This window comes from Crotalus tigris, unplaced genomic scaffold (genome assembly GCF_016545835.1).
Source record: "Crotalus tigris isolate CLP2741 ecotype Arizona unplaced genomic scaffold, ASM1654583v1 scf7180000019259.915256, whole genome shotgun sequence".
Classification (NCBI taxonomy): Eukaryota; Metazoa; Chordata; class Lepidosauria; order Squamata; family Viperidae; genus Crotalus; species Crotalus tigris.
Genome location: NW_024097459.1, coordinates 500,581 through 525,181, shown reverse-complemented (window position 1 = coordinate 525,181; position 24,601 = coordinate 500,581). Strand labels below are relative to the sequence as shown.

At 37.4% G+C, this 24,601-nt stretch overlaps 1 protein-coding gene across 10 annotated transcripts in view; it reads left to right on the top strand.

Moving 5' to 3' along the window:
- Positions 1-985: 985 nt before the first annotated feature.
- HSD11B1 (hydroxysteroid 11-beta dehydrogenase 1) overlaps positions 986-24,601 on the top strand; it is a 46,391-nt gene continuing 22,775 nt past the window's right edge. For 3 of the 10 annotated variants that reach the window (XM_039361381.1, XM_039361383.1, XM_039361388.1), the window contains exon 1: positions 9,892-12,387. In XM_039361381.1, coding sequence (XP_039217315.1) covers positions 12,346-12,387 — 42 coding nt within the window. In that variant the 5' untranslated portion in view covers positions 9,892-12,345. Of the gene's footprint in view, positions 1,501-2,159; positions 2,291-6,762; positions 6,875-8,661; positions 8,848-9,891; positions 12,388-16,665; positions 20,054-20,907; positions 21,056-21,092; positions 21,384-24,601 lie in introns of those variants that run through there. The other 7 variants (XM_039361387.1, XM_039361386.1, XM_039361390.1 and 4 more) reach the window with 6 other exon arrangements.

The following is a 24,601-nucleotide window of genomic DNA, read 5'->3' as shown; positions in this document are numbered from 1 at the left end:
ACCATCACAAATTATGACTGTAATTGCCAAGCTTAATACATCTTGTAAGAGGTTCTGTAGCTTGATTAAGTTTTAAATAATAAAAGAATATTTTATTTTCTTCAGTAGTCACTCACAATTCAAACCATCCAACCACAACACCTTGGCATCTTTTCCTTGACAGAAACAATTTAAAGTTGTGCTTGACTGAACTAGTTTTAAAACAGTTCTGACATCATCCAGGAACAGCCTCAAGAGGTATAAAACCCATTAAGCTTTGTCAGGCATTTCCTTCGAAGAAGTCAGGTGAAGCATGATAGGGACCAACAATGGGATCAGCAAATATCATGTTAATATAATTTTCTGCCAGCTCAAGTGAGGATAGGTTGGCACTTTGACTTGGCAGTGGAAAAAAATGCAAAGATTAAGTTTGCATTCATTTGTGACATTTTTGTTCAGAGACATCTGTAGTGATGGTCTTTGAAATAGCAGATATAGCCAGGCAATCAAAGCCCCAGTCTTTTTTACAGGCATCTAGTACATGTGACTCACATTAAAAAGAGAGACGTTTCCACAATTTTAAATCCAATGCCTATTTTATTGTGGATGTCCTTGTTTCTAATTGATGTCTCTATGACCCTGCAGAATTGAATAGCATGGCATAGCATATTAACATAGCTCTGTCTTAAAAATTTCCATAAAGAATATGGAACATTTTAAATGTGGTAGGCGCCTAGCAGTTTTAGATACTCATTGCTAAGTATGTAGGACAACTTGGCAAGTTTGTATAGAATTTCAAAACAGATCTAAATCCCCAAAGCAGCTTATGTCCCAATTTCTTTCCATCAAACTACTGTATATTCTTCATGTGTTGTGCTCAGCTTCTGTGTTATAATTACTCTGCAAACATTTGGAAGCAACAGACATAATCTAGTTGAACAAGATTCTCCTGCTTCATGTGGAGTTTGTGTCTTGAAAACACTAACAAATTATTGAAAGAAAGAAAGAAAGAAAGAAAGAAAGAAAGAAAGAAAGAAAGAAAGAAAGAAAGAAAGAAAGAGTCCACCTGGAGGAGGCAGCTTAGGGTTGTCTCTGAGTTGAAACTTGAATCTTTTCAGTAAAGACACACCTCTTTCAGGGTATTATGCAAAATTCTCTACTTCAAATCAAAGGACAGGAAATATGAAATGCAACAGCCAGAATCCATAGGCTGTCACATAGATCAGTTTATCAACTCTTGACAAAAAAATTAGGAGGCTTGTAGTGATGGAACCATTGGAATAAATGCCCTGAAATTGTCTGAAAGCTGGATTTTTAGGAAACTTGCTGCCTCCATACTAGCAGGTTTTTGCAGCATTAACATTGTTCCTGCTCTCTTTTCTTTTTTTAAACCCTCTGTTTCTCATGCAAGATTATTTTTTAACTACAGTGGGATGAACCTGTGGCAAAAGATTTTGATTCCTTTGGTAGGAATGGTCTTGGCCATCTATTTTTATTCAGGAAAAGAAGAGTTTAAACCTGGTAAGTTACTTGAAGTAAAGGCATTTTTGAATTAAAAGAGGATGGGGGAGAAAAGAAGGGAGCCTTGCTTTTAAAAACACACAAACTGATTCAGAGCCTAACGTGAATCCTGCTTTGCATTGTTGGTCATGGATGGCTTTGCTTGGAAGTTTTTATGAGCCATCAAGCCACAAAGCAAGTAGATTTCTTTTTTCTCAGCAAGCAGGTAAGATGGGAAATATCTGGGGGTGTTGTTTTTATTTTTTAATTTTATGAAGGCTTTTGATATTCTATCTGTTCAAAATGGATTTTTGTTTGTGAAAAGTTCCCGAAAAAACAGAAAAATCTACTTGTCTTTGTTTTAAAATTTTCGTACCTGAAATGCACAAAATGGGTTACAATTAATGTCTAATTACATTGTGGGAAAGAGAGAAAGACAGAGAGTGGGGGAGTAAAAATTACTTTGGTATTATTTTATGCTCCCTTGGAATGCTAGTACTTGTTTCTGCTGCTTTCTTGTGAATTGGACTGCTATGACTAACAACTGATTTGAGGGTTGGAATTGCTAGGTATCCTCCTAATTATTTTTTTATATATACCCATTTGGCATTTATTTGGTGGAATGGGAAGCTATTTAATGTCAGCTTTATAAAACGTGGTTCTTGTATCTTATTGTCTAGAAATGTTGAAAGGGAAGCGGGTGATTGTTACTGGAGCAAGCACTGGAATTGGCGAGCAGATAGCATACCACCTAGCACAGATGGGTTCTCATCTCCTGATTACTGCACGGACAGAAGCCCAGCTCCAGCAAGTAAATATTAAATATTCATTTATCCCACTATATAATTACACTCACTAGACAAGCTCTCATACATTGAAAGGGTTAAGAGAGACAAAGAGAAGCCTCCCTCAAACTGAGAATGAAGATTAATTCTTCAAATTCAGAAAGAAGCAAGGAGGTAACTTCCACCATTCATAGGTGACTGTTAATAGCATTTTTCTTCTTTGGCTGATTAATGGGGTCAGACTGCACTACATCTTAAAATCCCAGGGATACAGAAAGAGAACTGCTTCATCTAGTAGGAAGAGTCAGGGTAAGATCTCTAGAGCAGTTCCTTCTCTGTCTGTGGTGAAATGTAATTTGATCTCTTGCTGTGATGTTAGAAAGCAGGGGTGACAGCCTGGTCCAATGGGCTGGTCTAATGGGTAAAGTCAAGTCAAGTCAAGTCAATACACACACACATACATACATACATACATACATACATACATAAATATATACATAAATAAATATGCATAATCATAGGCAGGAAGGGAGGATGGTAAATATTAAGATTTGGGAGATATTTAAATTTTTAAATTGTGGATCCCAGGTTTTAGTTTTAGTTTATTATCAACAGCATGTGAGTATGTTTGCACATCTTTAAGTATACATGTCTATGTGATTGTATTTCCAGCCATGCACCTGATAAAAATGTATCTTCTGAAAAATGTATCCTTTTCCACCAATTCAAGATTAGATGGATGGCACTTTATTTTGGCACAATGAAGGCACCTGAATTAGTTTTTGAACATGTAGTAGATATTCATTCAAAACTTAATATAATATTAAGTTCAGAACTACAAGCCCAGGCTATCTTTAAAACAGTTAACTCATATTTTATTTGAAACAATAGATTGACTATACACATCTACACATAATATTTAGCAAAGGATGTGTTTTTGCCACTGCCCTCTAGAGACAGACAGAAGCTGCAGCATCAACAAAGATAAGTTGGAGTATTCCTTAAAATAGGGGTGTCAAACTCAATTTCACTGAGGGCCACATCAGGGTTATGATTGACCTCGGGAGGGCAGGGGGTGTAGTTGGCATGGGCATGGTTGGGGTGGGTGTGGTTGGGGTGGGTATGGGCGTGGCCAGCTCAACATGGCTTGTATTGGGGGCACCTGTGGCAGGACTAGGGGGATTCATTGTCTCCAGTGGAGAAAGGCAAGACCAGGACGAGCACCAAACTCTTGTTCCTCTCAGGCCATGCGGAGGACCCCCAGACAGCAGCACAGGCTGCCTGGAGCCCTGGGCAGTGGAGGGCAAGCGCCTAGTGTGGTCCTCAAGCTACCAGGGTACTGGGACCCCACAGCCCAGCCCAGTCCTGCTGTCTCAATGGGGCACCCCGCTGCGCTTACCTCCTCTTTGAAACTGCTGCTGCTGTTCTTGCTCTCCTTGGCCAGGTTGCTCATGATGTGTGCAGAAGGGCAAAGTATGTCGGTCAGAGGGAGGCCCTTCCTTCCTTCCTTCCTTCCTTCCTTCCTTCCTTCCTTCCTTCCTTCCTTCCTTCCTTCCTTCCTTCCTTCCTCCTTCCCTTTTCTTCTTTTTCCTTCCCTCTTTATTCTCCTTTCTTTCTTCTTTCTTCCTTCCCCTCTTTCCTTGTTTTTTCTTTGTCTTTCCTTTTTCCCTTTCTCCTTTCCTATCCCTTCTGGATGCTCAAATGCAAAAGGGGAAACATTTCTCAATGCCCTCTTGCCTTGTGATCAAATGCCACTTTTGCTAGTAGTTTGTGGCCACTTAAAAGACTGAGAACAAACCAGGCTCAGTTTATCCCATGCTTGCTTTTAGTGGGGGCATCCACAGACAACAGTACAGCAAAACTGTCAAAATGGTGGCTGTGATAGTTAATCAAAGTTCTTCTGTTTTTTATGTGCAACAGCTTTAGCTTTTATGAGCAGAGATAGGTTAGTTGTTTTTCTATTATTACATAATCCTTAAAGGGGCTCTCCTGTAGGGAGCCTGCCTTAGTCTAATTCAGACTGGAAATATACCAGAGGAAAATATGTTTCCCCACTCTGCTTTGTCCTGTTTTCAGTGGCACTTTGGTGCCTGGCCCAGCAAAGTGGAGCCAGGCGTGGTGAGGTGAGGCCTGGCAAAGCAGAGCCAGATGAGGAGAGGCCCAGTAAAGCAGGGCGAGGCCAGGAGGGATGGGGCAGAGTGAGGCAAATGAGCTGCAGCTGTTCCTGCACACCACCAGCATCTGAGCACTCTCCATTTCCTATGCGTGCGCCAGGAGGGCACCCAGCTGGGGTGGGGTGGGTCAGGGCTGGAATAGTGAGGGTTGGTCCCTTGCCATTTCTGGAACAGCTCCAGGGGCCAAATTTGGGCTGGACCTGGCCTGCGGGCCTTGTGTTTGACATGTCTGCCTTAAAATCTGAAAATTGGCACTTGTTACTTATGAAGAAAGGAAAGGATGGGAAGATACATCATAATCCAAAGTACTGCTTGTGATTCAGATTCCTTCATGAGTCAAATCTGTCTTGTTTTTAATTTTATTGATTTATTTATTAACTTGTATTTAACTTTAAAAATGAGATATACCATAGCAGGTGAGGCACAGGAAGGTGGCTAGACATGAATGATGATTCAAACAGTCAGACCTATCCTATTTCTATGACAGTATTCTTACTGTTGTCATGATAGGTGGATTAGTCTTCCAGGTAGTGACATGTTGAGGAGGGAGACCAATGAAGTCAGAGAATTCAGCCTTTGCTTATCATTTGTTGCATATCTGACAGTATGATGTGAATCAGAGCAATGGCCGTAGAAGCTGCATAGTGCTTTGCAAAGGGGCCAGTAAATTTCATGCTGCTATCCTTTTCCACTGATTCAAAAGTAGATGTATGGCACTGTATTTTGGTACAAAGAAATTACCTGAATAGGTTTTGGAATATGTAGTAGATATTCATTCAAAACTTCTCAACCATTTGCAAACGTTCTCATTCCATATATATACACTTATATATATATAGACTATACTTTTCTTCCATCCAATCTGTTGAATTTGAACTTTCATAATTCTCAGTCAATCCACTAAAGGTATATGAACTTAGGGAAGGCTGATGTTTTAAAAACATAAGTGAATAGGGTGGGTAATAGCACTGAGAAATAAAGAGTTTCTGGCAAAGATATACTAGTGTTAATAAAGCTATAGTAAACGCAGAAGTAATAGGAGGAGATCCCTTAATGCAGACATGTCAAACTCGCGACGTCATGTGATGTCATGCAACGTATTGGAGCTTTTTTGCCATTGCCGGCAACGGGGTGGGCGCAGCTCTGGTATGATGAAACCAGCCTGCAGACCAGCAGTTTGACACCCCTGCCTTAATGGAAAGCATATTGTCTCTGTTATGTTTGGTGTTCGATGAGGCATCGACGAGGCAGCAGGTGAAACAAGCAACTCTTTATTAAAGGTTTTAACACAGGTTTGGATAACTGCCACTCCACCCCTTTATATACACTCAGCCACTAGGTGGTGGCCAATAGGATTCAAGTATTGTTCCCTCTTTTAACACAAGTAATTAGCATGGAAACAGAAAGTCTGGCTCTTAACTGACAGAGTCTTATGACCATTTTTTCAATATTTACAAGTAATTCACCTCAATACATTACAGTGTCTCCCTTGCATGATCATGGCTGATCTCAATAGATAGACACACAGAGCGACAAAGAGAAAGAGAGAGAGAATCTGATCATCTATAGAAAAAATATTTTTTCAACTCACTATTGACTATTGGCTTTAGCTAAAGCAATGCAAGCAAACTTCCAGATGAAATCTATCCCATCCTTCTCCATGACTATCGGACAATGCACAGATTTTGCTGTGCTTTCTAAGAAACCTGTTTCAATGGTAAGTGGGAACATTTTCAGGTGAGACTTTGAAATCAGTCCCTAAGTTCAAATCAGACTTTAGTATATTTACTCAACAACAGAGTTTATTTTGGGATACCAACCTCTTTGCAGCAAAAATCAATATATCATCAATTCAGCAAATGTTGCGAGCAATATATTACACATAACTAGTTTATTTTTTTCTGGTTCCTGAATTTAAGGGAAAAAATTTCTTGGTTATTTACAGAATATGGTTACTGAAGTTCCATGGTTTCAAATATTTTTTCAGATTTATAAGCCCAGCATGACTACCAAAGAAAGTGCTACAAATCCAATATTTAAAATGTTCTTTTTAATAAATGTTTGATAGGGGGAGTTGTACATGAAAAAGCTGAAAATGCTTTAAGCTGAAATTGTTAATGAGGTGGTTTTTCCAGTGGAAATTCCCTACTGATAATGTTGATCCAATAAGCAGATTTAAAATGTGATGTCAAAATATCCTTGTAAACTGATTATTTGGTTTCTTCTTTGCAGTACTCTACAGAAATTTGATTTAATAAATGTGAGCGCAAAGAGTTTAAAAGATGAAATAATTTCTACTAATTTTACTTTTCTATTTGCTTTAGGTGGTTGCTCATTGCTTAGAGTTGGGTGCAGCATCTGCCAGGTACATTAATGGCAGTATGGAAGATATGAAATTTGCTCAGGCTGTGGTGAAGAAAGCAGAGGTATTATGGGGTATGTTGACTTTATAAGAACATGAGATGATTTCATGGTGTCCAGCCTCCTATTTCTAACTAGCTAGATGCTTCCAAAAGCCCAGAACTAGGGATTAGAATGTGAAGATAGTGGTCTTCTGTAATTTATATTTAGTGACTCAGAGATTCATCACACAACCATCATGGTTAATAATTATTGATTGAGCTATCCTCCTTGCCTTTGACTTTTCAACACTCCCTCCAACTCCAAAAACCTGGTATATTCCAGCTAAGTAAGCATTGTACTAGCTAGGAATAGGAGTTGACAGGTTGTAAAATAGACTCTTGTTCATGGTGACCATAAGGGTGAAATAAATTTGGACATGCTTTCAAGACTGATGACAGCACTTTAAGATGGACCAGGTGAAGAAGCTGGCATAGCCAGGATTTCAGGAATGCTCTTTATTTTATTAAAGTAGAATAATAGATTCTTGAAAGCCTGTTTCTCTATCCCTTCTTATACCAAACAAAATTAAGTATTCTGAGTTTCTTTTTCACACTTTCCTCTTTTTTAGGATTGTGCAATCTTTTCAGCAAGTCCCAATCCCCTTTAATGGCTTGCTCATTTCTTCCTTATTCTCAAGGATAGAGCTACATTCCTTCACAACTGCCCAGCATGTTGTATAGCTACATAACAGCACTGTTGTTTTTAGACTGCAGCTTGGCACTTTTATAACAAACATATGGCTTAAGTTCTTCCTGGCTCTTGGATGGGGAGGGGCATGTACTCCTATTCTCTTTCCGGCACTATCTCAGAAGCAGGACAGCATCTTTCTCTTTCAAAAGTGCTATGATCTTTGTCTTCTCTTTCTCAATTTCTGAATATCCAAAAGCATCACTAGACTGGTAAAATTCTATTTAAACCACTTAGGACAATGCAGCTACATGTCTTGGGAATTCTGTATGTTAATAATATATATTAGGTAGAGCAGCATGGTGACCTAGTGCTGAAGACACTCATCTACCAATTGGAAGATTGAGAGTTCAATCCTAGATAGTGGCAGATGTTTCTCTCACAGGGCACAAAAAGAAAATATCTGCTACGAACTCTATGTTGGAATTAGGAAGGGCATCCAGCTAGTAAATGCTCATCTCCATTTCCTGTGCTCCCATGGACTAAATGTGTAAACTAAATGATTTTCTATTAATGGTATACTGGGATTCCTACTATGTCACAAGGAAACTGTGACATAGATATTGAGAAGTCCTTGGTCAAACTAAATCTGAGAAAACAATCCTCCCAATTTGTTCTCAGTTCTAATCCCTCACAGCTTCCTAGAAGGAAAATGTTTTGCTTTCTTCTCTACTACCTGAATATTTTATCTTCCCTAGTGACTTCAGGTGACCTTCAAGTGTCATTAGTAGATGGTTAAAAAGATTTGCTCAAATGAGGTAATCAATTTGCAAATGAACCATTCATTTATTAGTTTATTTCCATTCTAATCGGACCTCTCAACTATTTGTGTGATTCATATAAGGAAAATTCACTTTGTGTTTTGTATAGCATACAGTGTACTCAAGAACTGCTTTGTAAATAATTATCACAAAGAGTTTAGGATTACCAAATAAGTAATATAATTGCAGAAAAGAATTAGAAATTAACTGAGACTTTGTACTGAAATCTTCTAAAGCAACATAAAATCAAGGCCAGCTCAAAGTATGTAGTTATCCAATACTGCAGCTAAAATATTTGATCACAATGATATACCTGTATGTGCCTTCATCTATCAACCTAGTATAACTAGATAATTTATCTTTTCCTTACAGGAAGTCTAGATATGCTGATTCTGAATCATATTGGCAGGTCTTACTTCAATTATTTCAATAGGGACATTGAGCATGTGCAAAAGCTTTTGAACATCAATTTCCTAAGCTATGCAACAATGACAGTTTCAGCTCTTCCCATGCTTATAAACAGTGGAGGAAGCATAGTAGTTGTTTCATCTTTGGCAGGTCAGCATTAATTCATAATGTACAGTGACCTCAGAATCTTAAAGCTATTACCAATATTATTGATTTTCCTGTTGTCAGAATCAATTGTGATGTTGGCTGTTATACTCATAAGACTGCAAGCTTAAATGATTACAGCTTATGCATATTCCACCTTCCTTTCTAATATGCATAATTATCCTGTGTGGTGATCAAATCACTATTTTAATACATTTTTGCAGTTGAGATATTTCATATTACAGAAAGAAATGATTTCTAAAGCTTCTGCAGGTGCTTGTTCTTTGAAGCACAATAAGGGTTAGATTTTCACAAAAAAGATTCTGGCATATATTACTTTTTATAATATGCAGAATATATTCTGAGTTTTGGCAGGTGCATACTCAAATATCCTGTGTTCTTCAGAGTTTGTAGACTTTCTTATTATCCTTTACCTCTGCTTTTGATATATTCCTATCATAAAAGTATAAAGCCTCACTTTTTGAAAGTATGTTTAGTACAGCGGTTCTCAACCTATGGGTCGTGACCCCATTTGGGGTCAAACGACCATTTCACGGGGGTCGCCAAACAATGCAGTTCGCCATTTTCCCCCCTTTTCCTTAGCTGTGCTACTCCCTTTTATTCTATTGGCTTTTGAAAGCCAATAGAATAGACTCTCTTGAATAGAGTCTAATTCTATTGGCTTTCAAAAGCCAATAGGAATTGTCCAGGCTGTCTCTGCCCTGCTGAGCCCGCCAAGAGTCCCATTCTGCAAACGGTGCTGCAAGTTGTCTGAAGCGAAGGTGAGCTGTCTGGAAGTTTCCACCCCTCCCTGCTGAGCAACTACTAAAAATGTAAGTAAAAGAGGGCCAGGGGTGGGAGGTGGGAGGCCAGCGGGCGTAAGGAGGGTTGCTGGTGCACGTGGAGCCCGGCGGGTGCCTTACCTCCCTTGGGCTGGGCCAGCTGGTGGCCCAGCCAGTGGTCAGCCTGCTCCGTCTCTGCCGCTTGCCAGCTACGCCTCGGCCAGCGCAGGGGGCGGCACCACGCATGCACGGCGCTCCCAGGCAGGAAAAGTCCTTGACTTACGACCAGTTGGGTAGTCCTCAACTTATGACCGGTTGGGTAGTCCTTGACTTACGACTGGTTAGGGGTCGCGGCATTAAAAAGGTTGAGAACCACTGGTCTAGTATGTCAAATCAGAATAATACCAGTTTAGTGAGGGTTACTTGATTATCATTAAGGGCTTTTAAAAATGAGTAATGTTTTTATAAGTTCATGTTAGAACTACTTGAGCTCTATAATGGAAAGCAAAAAATGCTTGTTAAGTTACATAAAAAGTCAGAAATGGCAAAGCATTTTATTTATTTATTTATTTATTTATTTGCATTTCTGTTCAATGTATCTAAGAAAGTTATCTCTCAAGGAAAGGAGGCTTGTGTCACATATGAGTTTGGGACATGGTTAAGATAAAGAATGAAAAGTGAATTTTGGGAAGCAAAATGCAACACATTACCTTTTTATTTAGTTTTCCAGTATAGAAGCATGAATTTTCTGTTTATTTTTAATATTATAATACATTGAAAATTCATTTTAAAAATAGATTCTTTCTACTGGATGCAAATTGACAGTTATTTCAGTAATTCTCACTCAAATTATTCAGTCTTCAATTTTTTTTAAAAAAATCTGTATGTTCTTCTCCATTCACAAGAAACAATTGAATGTATTGTTAATACGTGTTAATAATATATCTACATGTTTAAAAATACAGATTGTTCTTGACTTACAGCCAGTTGCTAAATATCATTCAAAATTTTAGTGCCCTAGCTAGCATGACTGCAGTTGCCGAACATGACTGGCATGAGTCAGCAAATGAAGTGAGAAAAGGAGAGAAGAAGCATGGTTCTGAGTTTGGATGGTAGCTGTCACAAGGTTGCTAGTCACGGCTGTTGTGGGGTGATGCAGAGACAACTATTCCATTGATCCAGCCTTGTATGTAGGTGCTGGGGAGTAGAGCTCGGGGAGGGGGCACACCATCTGGGGAACGTGCTGTACTCTGATTAAACAATGAAGAAAGAAGAGAAAAGGAAGGAGAGAAAAAGAATGTAAAACAGTGGATGGGGAGAAAAGTTAAAGTTCAATTAGCCTCCAGTGCAGTTGGTAGTTAATGGTCCAAGAGGGAGAAAAAATGCCCATAAGTGGCTTCCTTGGAAGAAGGCAAGGGAAGACTCAAAAAGAGGTGTCATCTTCATGAAAGACAGGAAAAAGGGGATTGTTGGTCATTGGTGAAGCCCTGATCTCTGGGGAAGAACTGAGCAGAAGACCCTGAGAGTGGTTCTTCCCCAAACAGAGAAGCAGTAGGTGTTCAATTGAGCAGATCCAGGAGAAAGTCAATCCATGCTGAGCACACTAGAGTAAATCCAGCCCTCCCCTCTCTTTTCATTTCTTCTCCATAAGCCCAGAAATGGGGGAAGGGAAGCACAGTGAAAAGTGGAAGAAATGAGAATTAGAAAGAATCGTCTCTGGGAGGGAGACTTAGGAGGAAACCTGGCACTGAGTAAAAACACTAGGTTTATGTTGTGTATATGTCTGTTCTAAATACATGTAGTAAATAACTTCACAAAATATAGTAGCAAGCATAAAAGCCTCCATTGTCTTGTTTGTGTCAATTGCCACCATTGCTAAGTAAAATATACCTCAAAAGAACTACCATATGCCACGTTGTTTACAGAATTCAGTATTATTTACTTCCAGCCAATAAGGACACTTAAGAATTTGTCTCCTAAGAGCCTAGCAGGATCTCTGAGTTGCAAATATGTCAGATAAATTACAAACTTGTACTTTAAAAAAAAAACCTGTAAAATTCTTGTTTGTGTTATGTTCTATTTTAAAATATTGACATGTTTATTGTAATGCACATACATTTTTATACATTCTTATCTTGAAGCATTTACAATCAAATACAGTGATTTTTTTAAAAAAGCATTTATTTTTGAAAGGTTGAATCTATGAGGAAAACAAAAACCAAACGAAAACAATGAGCCAATATTTATATAGAAGAAAGATGCTCTCTGTGTGCTGAAATGTTTTAATAATGGCCACTTTTTACACCTCAGGAAGAGTTGCTTTAATGACAAATAAGATGGGTAACATTTGGATAGCCAAGAGCTACTTTTAATGTATTGTGTGGATGAGGCTTGAAGACCAGAGCAGAGTTCATGATAGTGCTGATGTATAAGGGGGAGGACCACTGCAACAGCCAAGATTCATTCTTTGGATACTTCAAGGCTGAAATTATTGGATAAAACAAATGATAAGTTCATAAATAGAATCAGGGAGAAGAAAAATGTATTCCATATATCTCTAATGTTATTCTTCATGGCATAATATAAATTAAATGTATCATTCTAATTGTGGTATTTCTAGGCAAAATTGGCTTCCCATTGACTGTTCCTTATTCTGCAACAAAGTTTGCACTAGAGGGATTTTTCAACTCTTTGAGGCAGGAATTTGTTATGCAGAACATCAATGTTTCCATCACGCTCTGCATCCTTGGACTCATCAACACAGGTACAATTCTCATTTCCACATCTGATTTTTTAAGTCCTGGAATTCCTTATCAGGCTGATGCCGGCCAAGCTTGGACAAATTATTTGCTTAACATTTTTTAGAATTCATAGTCATTATGAATTATCCTTAAAGTACTAACTGATCCCCTATAAACCTGTTGACACTAGAACTCCCAGTACTCTCCAGCCATCACATAGAGCACAAAATTGGCAAATCATCATAGATTGTGAAGTCATTAAATATTGATTTGTTTTTTAAATGTTCCCTTAGCTCCCAAATAAGGATTAGTCACATTACAAAAGTAGATCGTATCTTGGAAGGCCTAATAAATAAGATCTGCCATCTGATTAGGAAAAGAACATGTAAGCTTTCATTTTAATGATGAAAAATCATTTCAGCAAAAACAATTAGTTTTATCAGCCAAATACAATAAATTCTTCTTTGCTTTTTATGGATATAATAATCTAGCTTTTCTGTAGCTTGAGACTTTCAGTTATGTTGAACTGAAGAATATACAGTATAAATCCAATATTTAAGAATATATAATATAAATCCATATTGATATCTGCAGTAGTGAAGATTATTTCAATCCATTTGGATCTTCTAACGTTTTTTTAAAGTAACAAAAAATATATTTTTATAATTCATATCTTCATATCTTATAATTCATATCAGACATGTGTATATGCACGTGTTCCCAAATCTTTCTCCCTTAGATGCATCTTTTATAAATTTTCCTTTTAAATGGTTTTCAAATTTACATTGTGCTGTGTATGTTCAGGTAGTCCTTGACTTACAACCATTCATTTAGTGACCGTTCAAAATTATAATGGCAATGAAAAAAGTGACATGACCATTTTTCACACTTACCACTGTTGCAGCATCCCCATGGTCACATTATCAAAACTCAAGTAACAAAAATGGCAACTGACTCACATTTATGACAGTTGCAGTATCCTGGGATCATGTGATCCCCTTTTGCAGATCAATGGGGAAGCCAGACTCACTTACCAACTGTGTTACTAACTTAAAAACTGAAATGCAGCGAACAACTGTGGGGGAAAAAGGTCATAAAATCAGGCAAATTCACTTACAACTGTCTTATTTAGCAATAAAAATGTTGGGCTCAATTGTGGTCATAAGCTGAGATATCTGTATCTGTTTTAGTAATTGCTACAGAAATCTATATCCTCTCTCCCTCCCTCCCTCCCTTCCTTTCTTCCTTGTCTGTTTTTTATAAAAATAATCTGAAAGGATCTAACAACACATATTAACGAAACATACAAGATTATACAATTAAAATCTAGATTTGAACAATAAATGACATGTAAGTTTGACCAATGCTTAGAGCTGAGGGCCATAGCTCACACAACTTGCTATGAATCATAGCATGAATAGGTTGGGAACTTCATAAAAAGAATATTTGAACTGAAAATTCCCTCTCTTGGGTTTCTATGCAATGAATCATCAGTAGATTGGGCATTGTCAAGTATGGTAATTATAGGGCTATAATTATATACATACATACATACATACACACATACATACAAAACTTTGAGTGTTTTTTGATGCACCCTGTCAGCCCAAATATGGGAGAAAGAAATATTTTGCCAGTATCAGCTCAATCTAGAGCCATCAATGGAATAGCTATTTCGAGCTCCTTAGCTCTCATCAGCCAAACATACCCTTCTGAGATTTGAACCTGGGCTGCTTGCACGTTAGGCACCTGTGTTAACCTCTAGGCCACAGGCTCTTTCTCACTTTGTCAGCTGTGTCAGAGAGGGAATAGACAGGGGAGGAGGATATATATATGTCTTTGATTATTCGGGTTTTCTCCCGCATCAAATTAGAAGTGTCTTGGTGATGTTTCGACGAAGTCTCATTCGTCATCTTCAGGCTGGTGCTTTCGGCTTCGTGCTTCTAGGAGCAATGTGTGATCGTAGCTGTTTCTTCCTTTCAACTGCCAGTGGGGGTATGAACTGATTGGATGACAGCTTGGCTGTGTTCTGATTGGATGGAGGTGTGTTCTGATTGGTTAGGAGCTTGGCTGTGCTCTGATTGGATGGGTGGTTGGCTGTGCTCTGATTGGATGGGGGGTTGGCTGTGCTCTGATTGGTTGGGGGAGTGTTCTCTTTGGGTGGGGGCTTTGTTGTGCTCAGGTTAGTCTGAGTTGCACGGGGATGTGAGATGGTGAGCTGCATTGCTATTGTTTGGCTTTGCGTTCGTGGTCGTGCCTCATCTTCATGGTGGGTGTCAGTTTGCTTCATGTATGGATTGGAGGGGTTTAAAGTGGCTAATGATGCAGCTGTGGTCTGGCTTCTGGTTTGTGGTCGTGCCTCATCATCGGTGTGGGTTTGGGTTTGCTTTTTGCGTGGACGTGTGGTGGTGACATCCTGTGTGGCTTTTGTGAGTGTGGGTCTGGTGTCATTCTTTGTGTTAGGGACTCGTTTGTCAATAAGGGCGGGTTTCCAAATGGTTGGTACGTGGGAGGTATTTTTCTGTTTGTGCAGAATGCTGTTTTGATGTTGTGTTTATGGAGGATCTTACTGATTCTGTCTGTGGTGCCTTTTATGTAAGGGAGGAGGGCTTTGCCGTTTTCTTGTTCTCTGTCTTGGGTTTTAGTGGGGGTTTCTTTTTGGATTAGTTTGGTAATCTTATTTCTTTGGAATCCATTGGATGTAAGTGCATTAGTGACAGCATTCTGCCCAAACAGAAAAATATCCACCATCCTTAGAAACCCCAAAGATAAAATTGAATTAGAAAATCAAGGAGTATATGAAATCCCATGCACTATGTGTCCCATCACATACATCGGACAAACCAAGAGAAGAATAAGTGCACGCATTGAAGAACATAAGAACTCAGTCAAAAAAGAGGAACCAACTTCTTCCCTGGTCCAACACCTTAAAATCACAGGACATGAAATTGACTTTAAAAAGACCAGAACTATCGCCAAAACTGAACACTTTAATAACAGAATAATCAGAGAAGCCATTGAGATAGAAAAGCGGCCACACAGCATGAACAAATGAGATGATACCTCCCACGTACCAACCATTTGGAAACCCGCCCTTATTGACAAACGAGTCCCTAACACAAAGAATGACACCAGACTCACACTCACAAAAGCCACACAGGATGTCACCACCACACGTCCATGCAAAAAGCAAACCCAAAGCCACACCGATGATGAGGCACGACCACAAACCAGAAGCCAGACCACAGCTGCATCATTAGCCACTTTAAACCCCTCCAATCCATACATGAAGCAAACTAACACCCACCATGAAGATGAGGCATGACCACGAACGCGAAGCCAAACAATAGCAGTGCAGCTCACCATCTCACATCCCCGTGCAACTCAGACTAACCTGAGCACAACAAAGCCCCCACCCAAAGAGAACACTCCCCCAATCAATCAGAGCACAGCCAACCCCCCATCCAATCAGAGCACAGCCAATCCCCCATCCAATCAGAGCACAGCCAAGCTCCTAACCAATCAGAACACACCTCCATCCAATCAGAACACAGCCAAGCTCTCATCCAATCAGTTCATACCCCCACTGGCAGTTAAAAGGAAGAAACAGGTATGATCACACATTGCTCCTAGAAGCACGAAGCCGAAAGCACCAGCCTGAAGATGACGAATGAGACTTCATCGAAACATCGCCAAAACACTTCCAATTTGACGCGGGAGAAAACCCAAATAACCAAAGACCTACATACAAACATCCGCAAAAACCTCAGAAAACACACACACACACACACACACACACACACACACACACATATCATTACCAATTCACAATTAACTTTTTATTCTCTCATAAACATGCAAATTTGAATTGATAATTATCTAACGGAAAATAAAAGTGTGTTTTTCTGCTTCCATCATTTCTAGCACTCTAGAAATCCTGTTCTGAATGTCCAATACTTAGATGACATTTGCACTAACTATAACACAATTCATTAGAGCTTCATAGGACTGCTGTTGCTTGGGCTTGTTTTGTAGGAAGTGGAAGAATACATTAGATATAATCCACACCTGCAAAATTCATGAAACGTTACTTGGAAGAAACTAAGAACTTCAATGTGAAAAAATGTATTTGTTTGGATTACCAAAATTATAATTTCTTATCTGTTTGTGTAAGGTACAATATATATGAGGATGTCTTACTAAATGATGTGGGCAGTAAGAAAAGTTCAGTGGAAGATAATTTGTAGTGATCTGGTTCCTCAGCAGTGAATACTTTCTAACTAACATTTCTCTACTCTTAGAAAATGCCATGAAAGCAGTATCTGGTACATTCACTCCTCCACCTGCCCCAAAAGAAGAATGTGCACTAGAAATCATTAAAGGGGGCATTCTGCGGCAGCGGGAGATTTACTATAAATATATATATACAAAGATCCCTACACTTTTGCGAGATTGGGCTCCAGAACTTTTGGACTATATGCTTCGGTTATGTTTTAATGTGGACAATCAAAAACAAGATTAATAACAATCTGTCTATTCGCTGCCTCTGCATTTTTCTTTTCTGGCTATGCAAGTTAGAGTTTTTCAAACTTGACCACTTTGAGATGTGTGGAAATTGAAGTCCACAGAATTTAAATTTACCAAGTTTGAAAAACATTAATACAATCCATAAAAGAGAATATTCATTGAACTGGGTTGAACTGTAGTGTGCTTGGTGCTCTCTGAACTTGATTATTTTGTGGCAGATGTTTCATTACCAAACTGATCTTAAGATTCACTATGCTGTTAGACTGTATATAGACCCGAAATCCAGTTCTGTGGCTTGGGATTTAAGGCTATCAGTGATTGAATTACGGATATTTATATTCTGGAACAGGACAAAGGAAATAAATGTGGATATCTTAGAAAAACTCAGTTTAATGATAAATATTTTGTATGCTCTTAAAGTGCATCCAGTTGATTGTTTCTCTTAATCTGCATTCAGAACAAAACATGGCATAAAATGAAAAAAGTTATAATGCTGAGTTTCATAGTTTTGAATCAATTCCTTATGCAGATTTCTTATATAGAGAGGAGGTCCAGCAAATAAGTGCAAGGTACCCTCTGGCTTGGACTGATAGGAAGCACTTGATAGTTAACACATCTGGTATTAAACATTTGGCAAAAAAAAGTACATTTTTAAATTTTTCAGTTTTAAAATTGTTTCAAAAAAATCAGTTGAAAATGTTTATAGTAATTTTATTAAAGACATTAATTCTAATTACAATTAATGCAAACTAAAACAAAAAAACAAAAAAAGAAAAAAAGAGAGAAATGGTGAAGAATGTAAATAAAGAAAAAGAAAAGAAATATATAAAGTGTCTTTTAATCTTCATCAAAGCAATTTAAGGTTGCTCTTTTTTACTTCTAATAATAATAATAATAATAAAGTTGGAAGGGACCTTGGAAGTCATCGAGTCCAACCCCCTGCTCAGGCAGGAACCCTACACCATTTCAGACAAATGGCTGTCCACTTTAGTCCATTCAGATAAGGTAATAGAGCTTGATTTCTTCATTTTTTCTTTGCCTTCTTGTCTTTCTTCTTATGAGATTCTTCAAAACTTTAATAAACCACTTTTGCAAATCTAATATAGGAAAAATATCCAGATTGCTTTCTTGATTTATTGTTTGTATGTTCCTTTTAGTTATTAAAACATCATCCAGTTTCTTTTGTATGTTCATCTTTTTCCATGCCATCCTTGTAGCCTGTCATTTGTAAATCCTCTTTCAGTCTTGTCAGATAAAATTTGCTCCTCTTCCATAACATCTTTTAGACACAGTCTCTCCATAGAGGCATATGTGTCTGTTGACACTATTAATGCTAATTTTTGATCCAATTTTTTCAAAAATATCATTCAATATGTCCAAAGTTAGAATATTTTGCTCCATTCTGAAATTGTACATCTAGTTTATGTGTTCTCCACATTAAATTCAAATCTTTAGTTCCCTCTAGTGTCCATTTTTTAAAATCTTATATTCTGTTTTTTAAAAAATATAACAAAAAGGCATTTCTCTAATGGGAAGGATTCTTTATAATTAATTCCAAAATGTTATTTCAAATTTACCTGGACTGTTAGTCCATTTATAATTTTCTAAAATCAAATGTTTAATCAGCGTTTTTCTGTTTATTCTCCATTTTTTTAAGTTCTTAAACTTGTAGTTAAAACTTTCTTTTGATAAAGACTGAAGAGAAACTCATCCAGTGCTATCAAACTTGTCAATACAAAGGTGTCCAAAAACTGAAAAGCAATTTACAAGCAATTTCTGAAATTGATTAGAAAAGGATGCAAAGTCAGTATCCTTTTAAAGACACTGGCCACAGTTTGAGCTCAGATGTCTATCTGTGGGCTCTTCATTGCATACCATGGTCATTGCTTCTCTTTTTAGTGGAACTGTCTTCAGCCCACCATTTCTTCCTCCAGAAGTCCCAGGAAATATTTTATACTGAGTAATTTGTAAAAGGAATACATAAAAAGACCCTGGCTCTAGTCCACCTCAGCCATGGAAAACCTACTGGGTAATCTTGAATTAATCACTATCTCTCAACCCAACCTATTCCACAAAATAGTTTTTGTGGGAGAAATGGGGGCAGGTGTGTGTGTGTGTGTGTGTGTGTGTTAAAACTGTAAAAGGAGGACTGCCCCAAGGCAATGTGTGCTTGTGCAAAAGGGAAGAGGCTTTGGCCAGTGCTATTTTTGTCATTGTGAAAAAAGCACTGGATCTTTCAGACATCTCTGCTCAGATTTGAAAATATTGTTAAAAACTGAATAAGGTTTATGTAAAATGACAGTTTGAATTTAAAAAATAGTTGTAAGAATTTTCCTCCAAATGTATTTAGGTTATATGTTATACAATGGACATAACAAGACTCAGAATTGAAACTTATGTATAAATATATTCTCAACATATTTTTTGAAAGCCCTTACATTTAAAGGTTTACATAAAATTTTATATTAACAATTCTTTTTAAAAAGAATTTTGTGCATCCAATATTTACCACTGCTGGTGCTGAAATTTACAAATAATAAATTTGAACTATATCAGTGAGTTGATCTTGAAGTATAATGTAACTTTTGAAACTTAATTGTGTCCTAAACAAAAGAAGGAATTAAGAAATAAATACTATATAGCTCATTACTCAAGGGAACCTAATTGTAAATAAGAAAAAATATCCATATCATATGGTTCATCATCATACAACTTCCTTCCACTTCCATTTAGCTATTTGAACTGCCCATTATATTTGCTTTCATTTCGTTTTCCTCATTTTTCTATTGTTTGTTTCTAACTATTGTCAAAAACAAAAGGTCAACAGGCCATCAAGCATATTGATTCCAGACTTTTCAATCTACTGAGTCTAAATGATTATTTAAAAAATAAATGTGAGTTCGAATTCCACATTAGGCATGAAAGTTGACTTGGTTGTTGCTGTGAGAAAGATAGGTGGGAGTATCAAATATCTTTGCCACTTTGAGTTATATATAGTTGATATAGTTCTTGAGACATTAGAAGTTTTCCTCTATTCTTATATTTCCATTTCCTGTAAGAAATAACATAGAATAAAGGAAGCTGGGGGGGAGGGGGTTTGAAGGAAAAGAAATACAAGTTATCAGGGCTTTTTTTCTCATAGAATGCCCAGAACGGAGTTCCGGCACCTTTTTTGGATGGAACCTTATAGGGTAGGCAAGGGGGGTTGTATGACGTGTGTAAGTTCCAGCACCTTTTTTTTTTTTTTTTTAGAAAAAAAGCACTGCAAGTTATACACTCCAAACAAACGAATATACTTCACTCATGTCTATGGAGATTCTCACCAGGAGGCAATTGGACTTTCTTGTTTTTCTTTGATGACTTTTCGCTTCTCATGCAAGAAGCTTCTTCAGCTCTGACGGGATGGTGGGAAATGGAAGGATTTATATTCCTTGCAGACAGCTGGTCATTTGCATTCTTTTAAAGAGTCCTTGGGACCATTTGGAGGTTTTCTGTGTCATCAGGGTTACCTGATGACACAGAAAATGTGTGTGGAGCCTTCTGGCTGCAGGATTTTTTCTGCCCTGTTCCAGTAGTCTGCAATGTTTTTTGGAAATCCATTCATACTCCCTGAAAAAGCACCTTTGGGACATATTTAACTCATGTTCCATTAGACCGGCTTTATGTTGTCAATTTAAGTTGTTTTCATTCACAAAGATTTTAGGCTAGCAAAGAGTTGTTGCCCTAATTGAGCTGTGAGTTGCAAAAATGTGGATAGCCGGGAGATGGCAGTGAAGAAGAATTATCATCCCTGGGTTATCTAGATTTTGGCAGCTCAGATGTGAATGTCTTACCCAATACTGAAAGAAATTAGATCTGTTTGCTAAAAAAAAAAAAGTCAAATTACTACACCACAAAACTGCTTATAGAAAGCTAGACTTCCTTATTGTATTAGAGCAAGGCAGAGAGAAAGAGAGAGAGAGAGAGAGAGAGAGAGAGAGAGAGAGAGAGAGAGAGAGAGAGAGAGAGAGAGAGAGAGATACCAGTACTGAGTTCAGAGCATTTCCACTTCTTTGAAAAAGGAATAGTGACTTCTTGTCGGTTACAGTATGTTAACAGTTGATAACTAAGCTAATGTTTTGGATCTTGATGAACTTCAATCAGGTCTACCACTGAGAAGCAAAGGTAAGGATTTCTCCTTAATAATGACCTCAGATTTAATTTCTAAATGAAGAGAGAGCAAGCACATTTGTACTAAAACAGATCAGCATTCTGGCATTACCTTGCAACAATGCATGCGCGGAAAAGATAAAGGACATTTGTGCTCATTAGAAAAAAATACATTGGTCTAGAAAGGAAGGAACCCCATAATCTGATAATTAAACCTCAAAAATTTGCCTAGGTCAGTGAGTTAAGTGACTGGAGTAATATATCTCCTCTTCGTTGTTCAGAATTACTTAAAGGAAGGGCTTTTCAATTAGATGCACTATAAGGACGCTGGCATCTGAACAAGGTAAGCTGTTACTGGGTGCTCTGAGAAGAGTGCCAGTTAATTCACTTCTGGGGGTATCAAGTCATTCAAATGTGACACACACATATAAAATACTAAAAAACTCATCTTTAAATTTGCCTCAACCATAGATTCTGAAGATTAATTTTGAATAGACAAATCGAAATTTTATTATTACAAATGCCATAGGTAAACTTCAGTCACTTCTCCATTTTAGCCTAAAATTTAATGCAAAACTTCATTTTCAAACCAGCAAAATGAAAAAAAAATCAAACGGGGATGACCATCTTTCTTTTTTTCATAAGAATAAAATGCCTAGGGTACATGGCCTGGTGAAAGAAGCATTCCATGATACTTTCTATCTACAACAATTCCATGGCTACTAAGATTACAGAATGCTATCTGCCAACAGTATTATGGTTCATTTAATCTTCAGTTTCTACCTACAGACTGGGTCAAAATATAGAACCCAAGGATCAGATCTAAGGAAATGTCTTCAAGAACTCAGAATATATATCCCTTTGTCATATTTTGGATGGTCTAATAAAAGTATTTCCTACTGTATATTTTAGATTTCTATTTTCCAGTGTGATTGTCTATATTTTAGTAGCTCATTCAGTAGCATGGTTGGAAAAGAGAATAGTTTATGGTGGCAAAATATCAAATCTAGTGACATCTTTTCCATTTTTTATTAAAAGCTGCAAGTTTTTCTTTAATTTTTTTGCATTTAAATTTCTTAGTCTTAAAAAATGCTATCAGATTTCTTCAGATTCAGTTTCATGGTTTAACAAGAGCTTCTTGGGTAGATATACTGTATTAGTATATCCTACTTATACAAAACACTGAATCATTAAAGATCAGGGGTACGGAGGATTAATAAGTCAAATAAAATGTACTGTATTATTGAAACTAAGAAATAAAATCCTAAATAAACTCTGACTCTAATTGCTTCCTTATTAATATGAAATAGGAAATGAATTGCTACAGGAATAAGATGATACATATCAAACAACCATAATAGTTCTAAGCAATTACATTTTAGCTGAATATGAACAGCTTATTTAACTATTTATCCAAACACCAGGAATTTTAGTCCAGGTGAAAAAGTATGCTGCTACAATAAATTGGAGATGGTTTAAAAATAAAAAAGCTCTTAGGTGCTATCTAGAAATCAATTTAAAATATTTTTCAAAAATATTACTGAAATATAATGAAAGAAAAATAATGCATCCTGGAGCCACAAGTTGCTTCTTCCTGTACTAAAAATATTGTTTAATAGAGCAAGGAATTAGGTACGGTATGTTGGTTATGAGTAAAATAAAGAATTGTAACTAAAATTTTCTACAAGTTATAACATGAATCAGACTAAAGATAATTGTGAAAGATGACAAGTCCTAATCAAACAAGGAGAATGAGGGGAAAACAGATGCTTCTGGGTTTGGGTGCTGCTAAATATTTACTCTTTCTGGCAGTTTTAGCACAAAACAGAGGCATGTTTCTTTGACAGCACTGTTGTTTGGTTGAATTTGTTATTGCTCACATCCCTATCCTCTATTCTTTTGGAATCTCATTCAACATGATCCTTTTGCAAATGTGGGAACTAATATGTTTCTTTTTTAGATATTCATACCGAACTGCATATATAGCTAATATGGCATTGCAGTAGCAAACTCAAAATTAGGGAATGGTGCAAGAGGGAAACAGTAGAATTTATACTGGTCATTTCATGGTTTCAGCCTTCATTCCATGTATGTCATGGGATATATAATAAGGGACAAGAGTTCTACAAGTCAGGACAGAAGAAGATTAGATGATAGATATAGATGATGGTAGGTGATAGACAGACAGACAGACAGACAGACAGACAGACAGATTGATGGAAACAAGACAGGAGGAACAAGTGGAAGAAGATAAAATAATTTAAACAAAGCAAGGGTGTTGCAAAATAAAATTACAAGAATTAGGAACCTGGTGTGAGGAAAGACAACAGGAGACTTTATTTAGTCTTACAGTTCTTGGAGGGGATATGTGTTCACAACTGATAAATCCTTTGGGACACATATCTCTTACATATAAACTGCTTACTCTTAAGTTAGAGGTGAAACGCCTCTAGCCTGTAGGCCGGATGCAGATGTACAAAATTGTAAATAGCTTTGTTCAATTTGGTGGCTGCTGTGATGTGAAATGAAGTAGAGAAATAAGTGGTTTCCTGCTCTGCAGGACTGACAGGAAGTTCTTACTTCTTACTCAAAGTGGGAGTTATATTAAAAGTGGCAATAATTCAACTCTATCTGCTCTATAGATACAGTACTGCAGAAGATGGAAACAGAGTCATGCCTGTGTAGAATAGATTGTACCATTTCATAGTGTGAAATGGTGTCACAACGTTGATTCCTCCCCACGTTGAGAAACATCAAGCAATAGGGGTAGGGAAAGGGAGAACATAACTGGAAATATTACAACAAAGGGAGTTGTAGCTATTGATCTGCGGAAATGAACTTTGTGCAAGAGCCTAGGAAGCAGCCCCAAACCCATGACACTTGGTCTGAAATCAAGGCAGCAATTGCCAACCCAGAATGTTGAGTCCTCAGGACAATGCCTAGCTGGACGTAGGCTGTGCTTGAAATAGCCATCCATTGTGTTCCATCCCCACCCTCCTGCTTTTTAAAGCCTTTTAACAGGTACAAACAATGTTGTGCATATTTTTGCAGTACTATGCAAAAATGCTAATGGGCATATACTGCAAATGAAGCAAGTCAGATTATATTTTTCTGAAATCAAATTTTATAATACCAAACACCTACACTAGACCCTTGTGCAAATGAATGAATCCAAAAGAAGAAGGAAGAAGAGGGGGAGGAAGGAAGGCTTGATGTAAAGTGAAATCTGAAATTAGCAGAATGAAACCTGCTAAAGCCTATATTTAGAATTTTTTAAAATGCCTGTGGTCTTCTGTAATGTTTAATGTAATCTATTCAACATGAAAGCCAAACTACAGGCAACATTGTTCATATTATTTAGTTCTGCATCCTGTATCTTATTTCTTTTTAACAAATAGCTGGCTCAGGGACTAGTGAGCCAGAATCAGTCGAAAGTAAAAGAGAAGGTAAACCAAATCAGACCCATTAAATCTCTGACTATACGATGTTTTAGGAAAAATGTAATTTAAAAGCCAAACAGCAAATGTAATTCACACAACAGTTATTTCACTGGTTCCATGG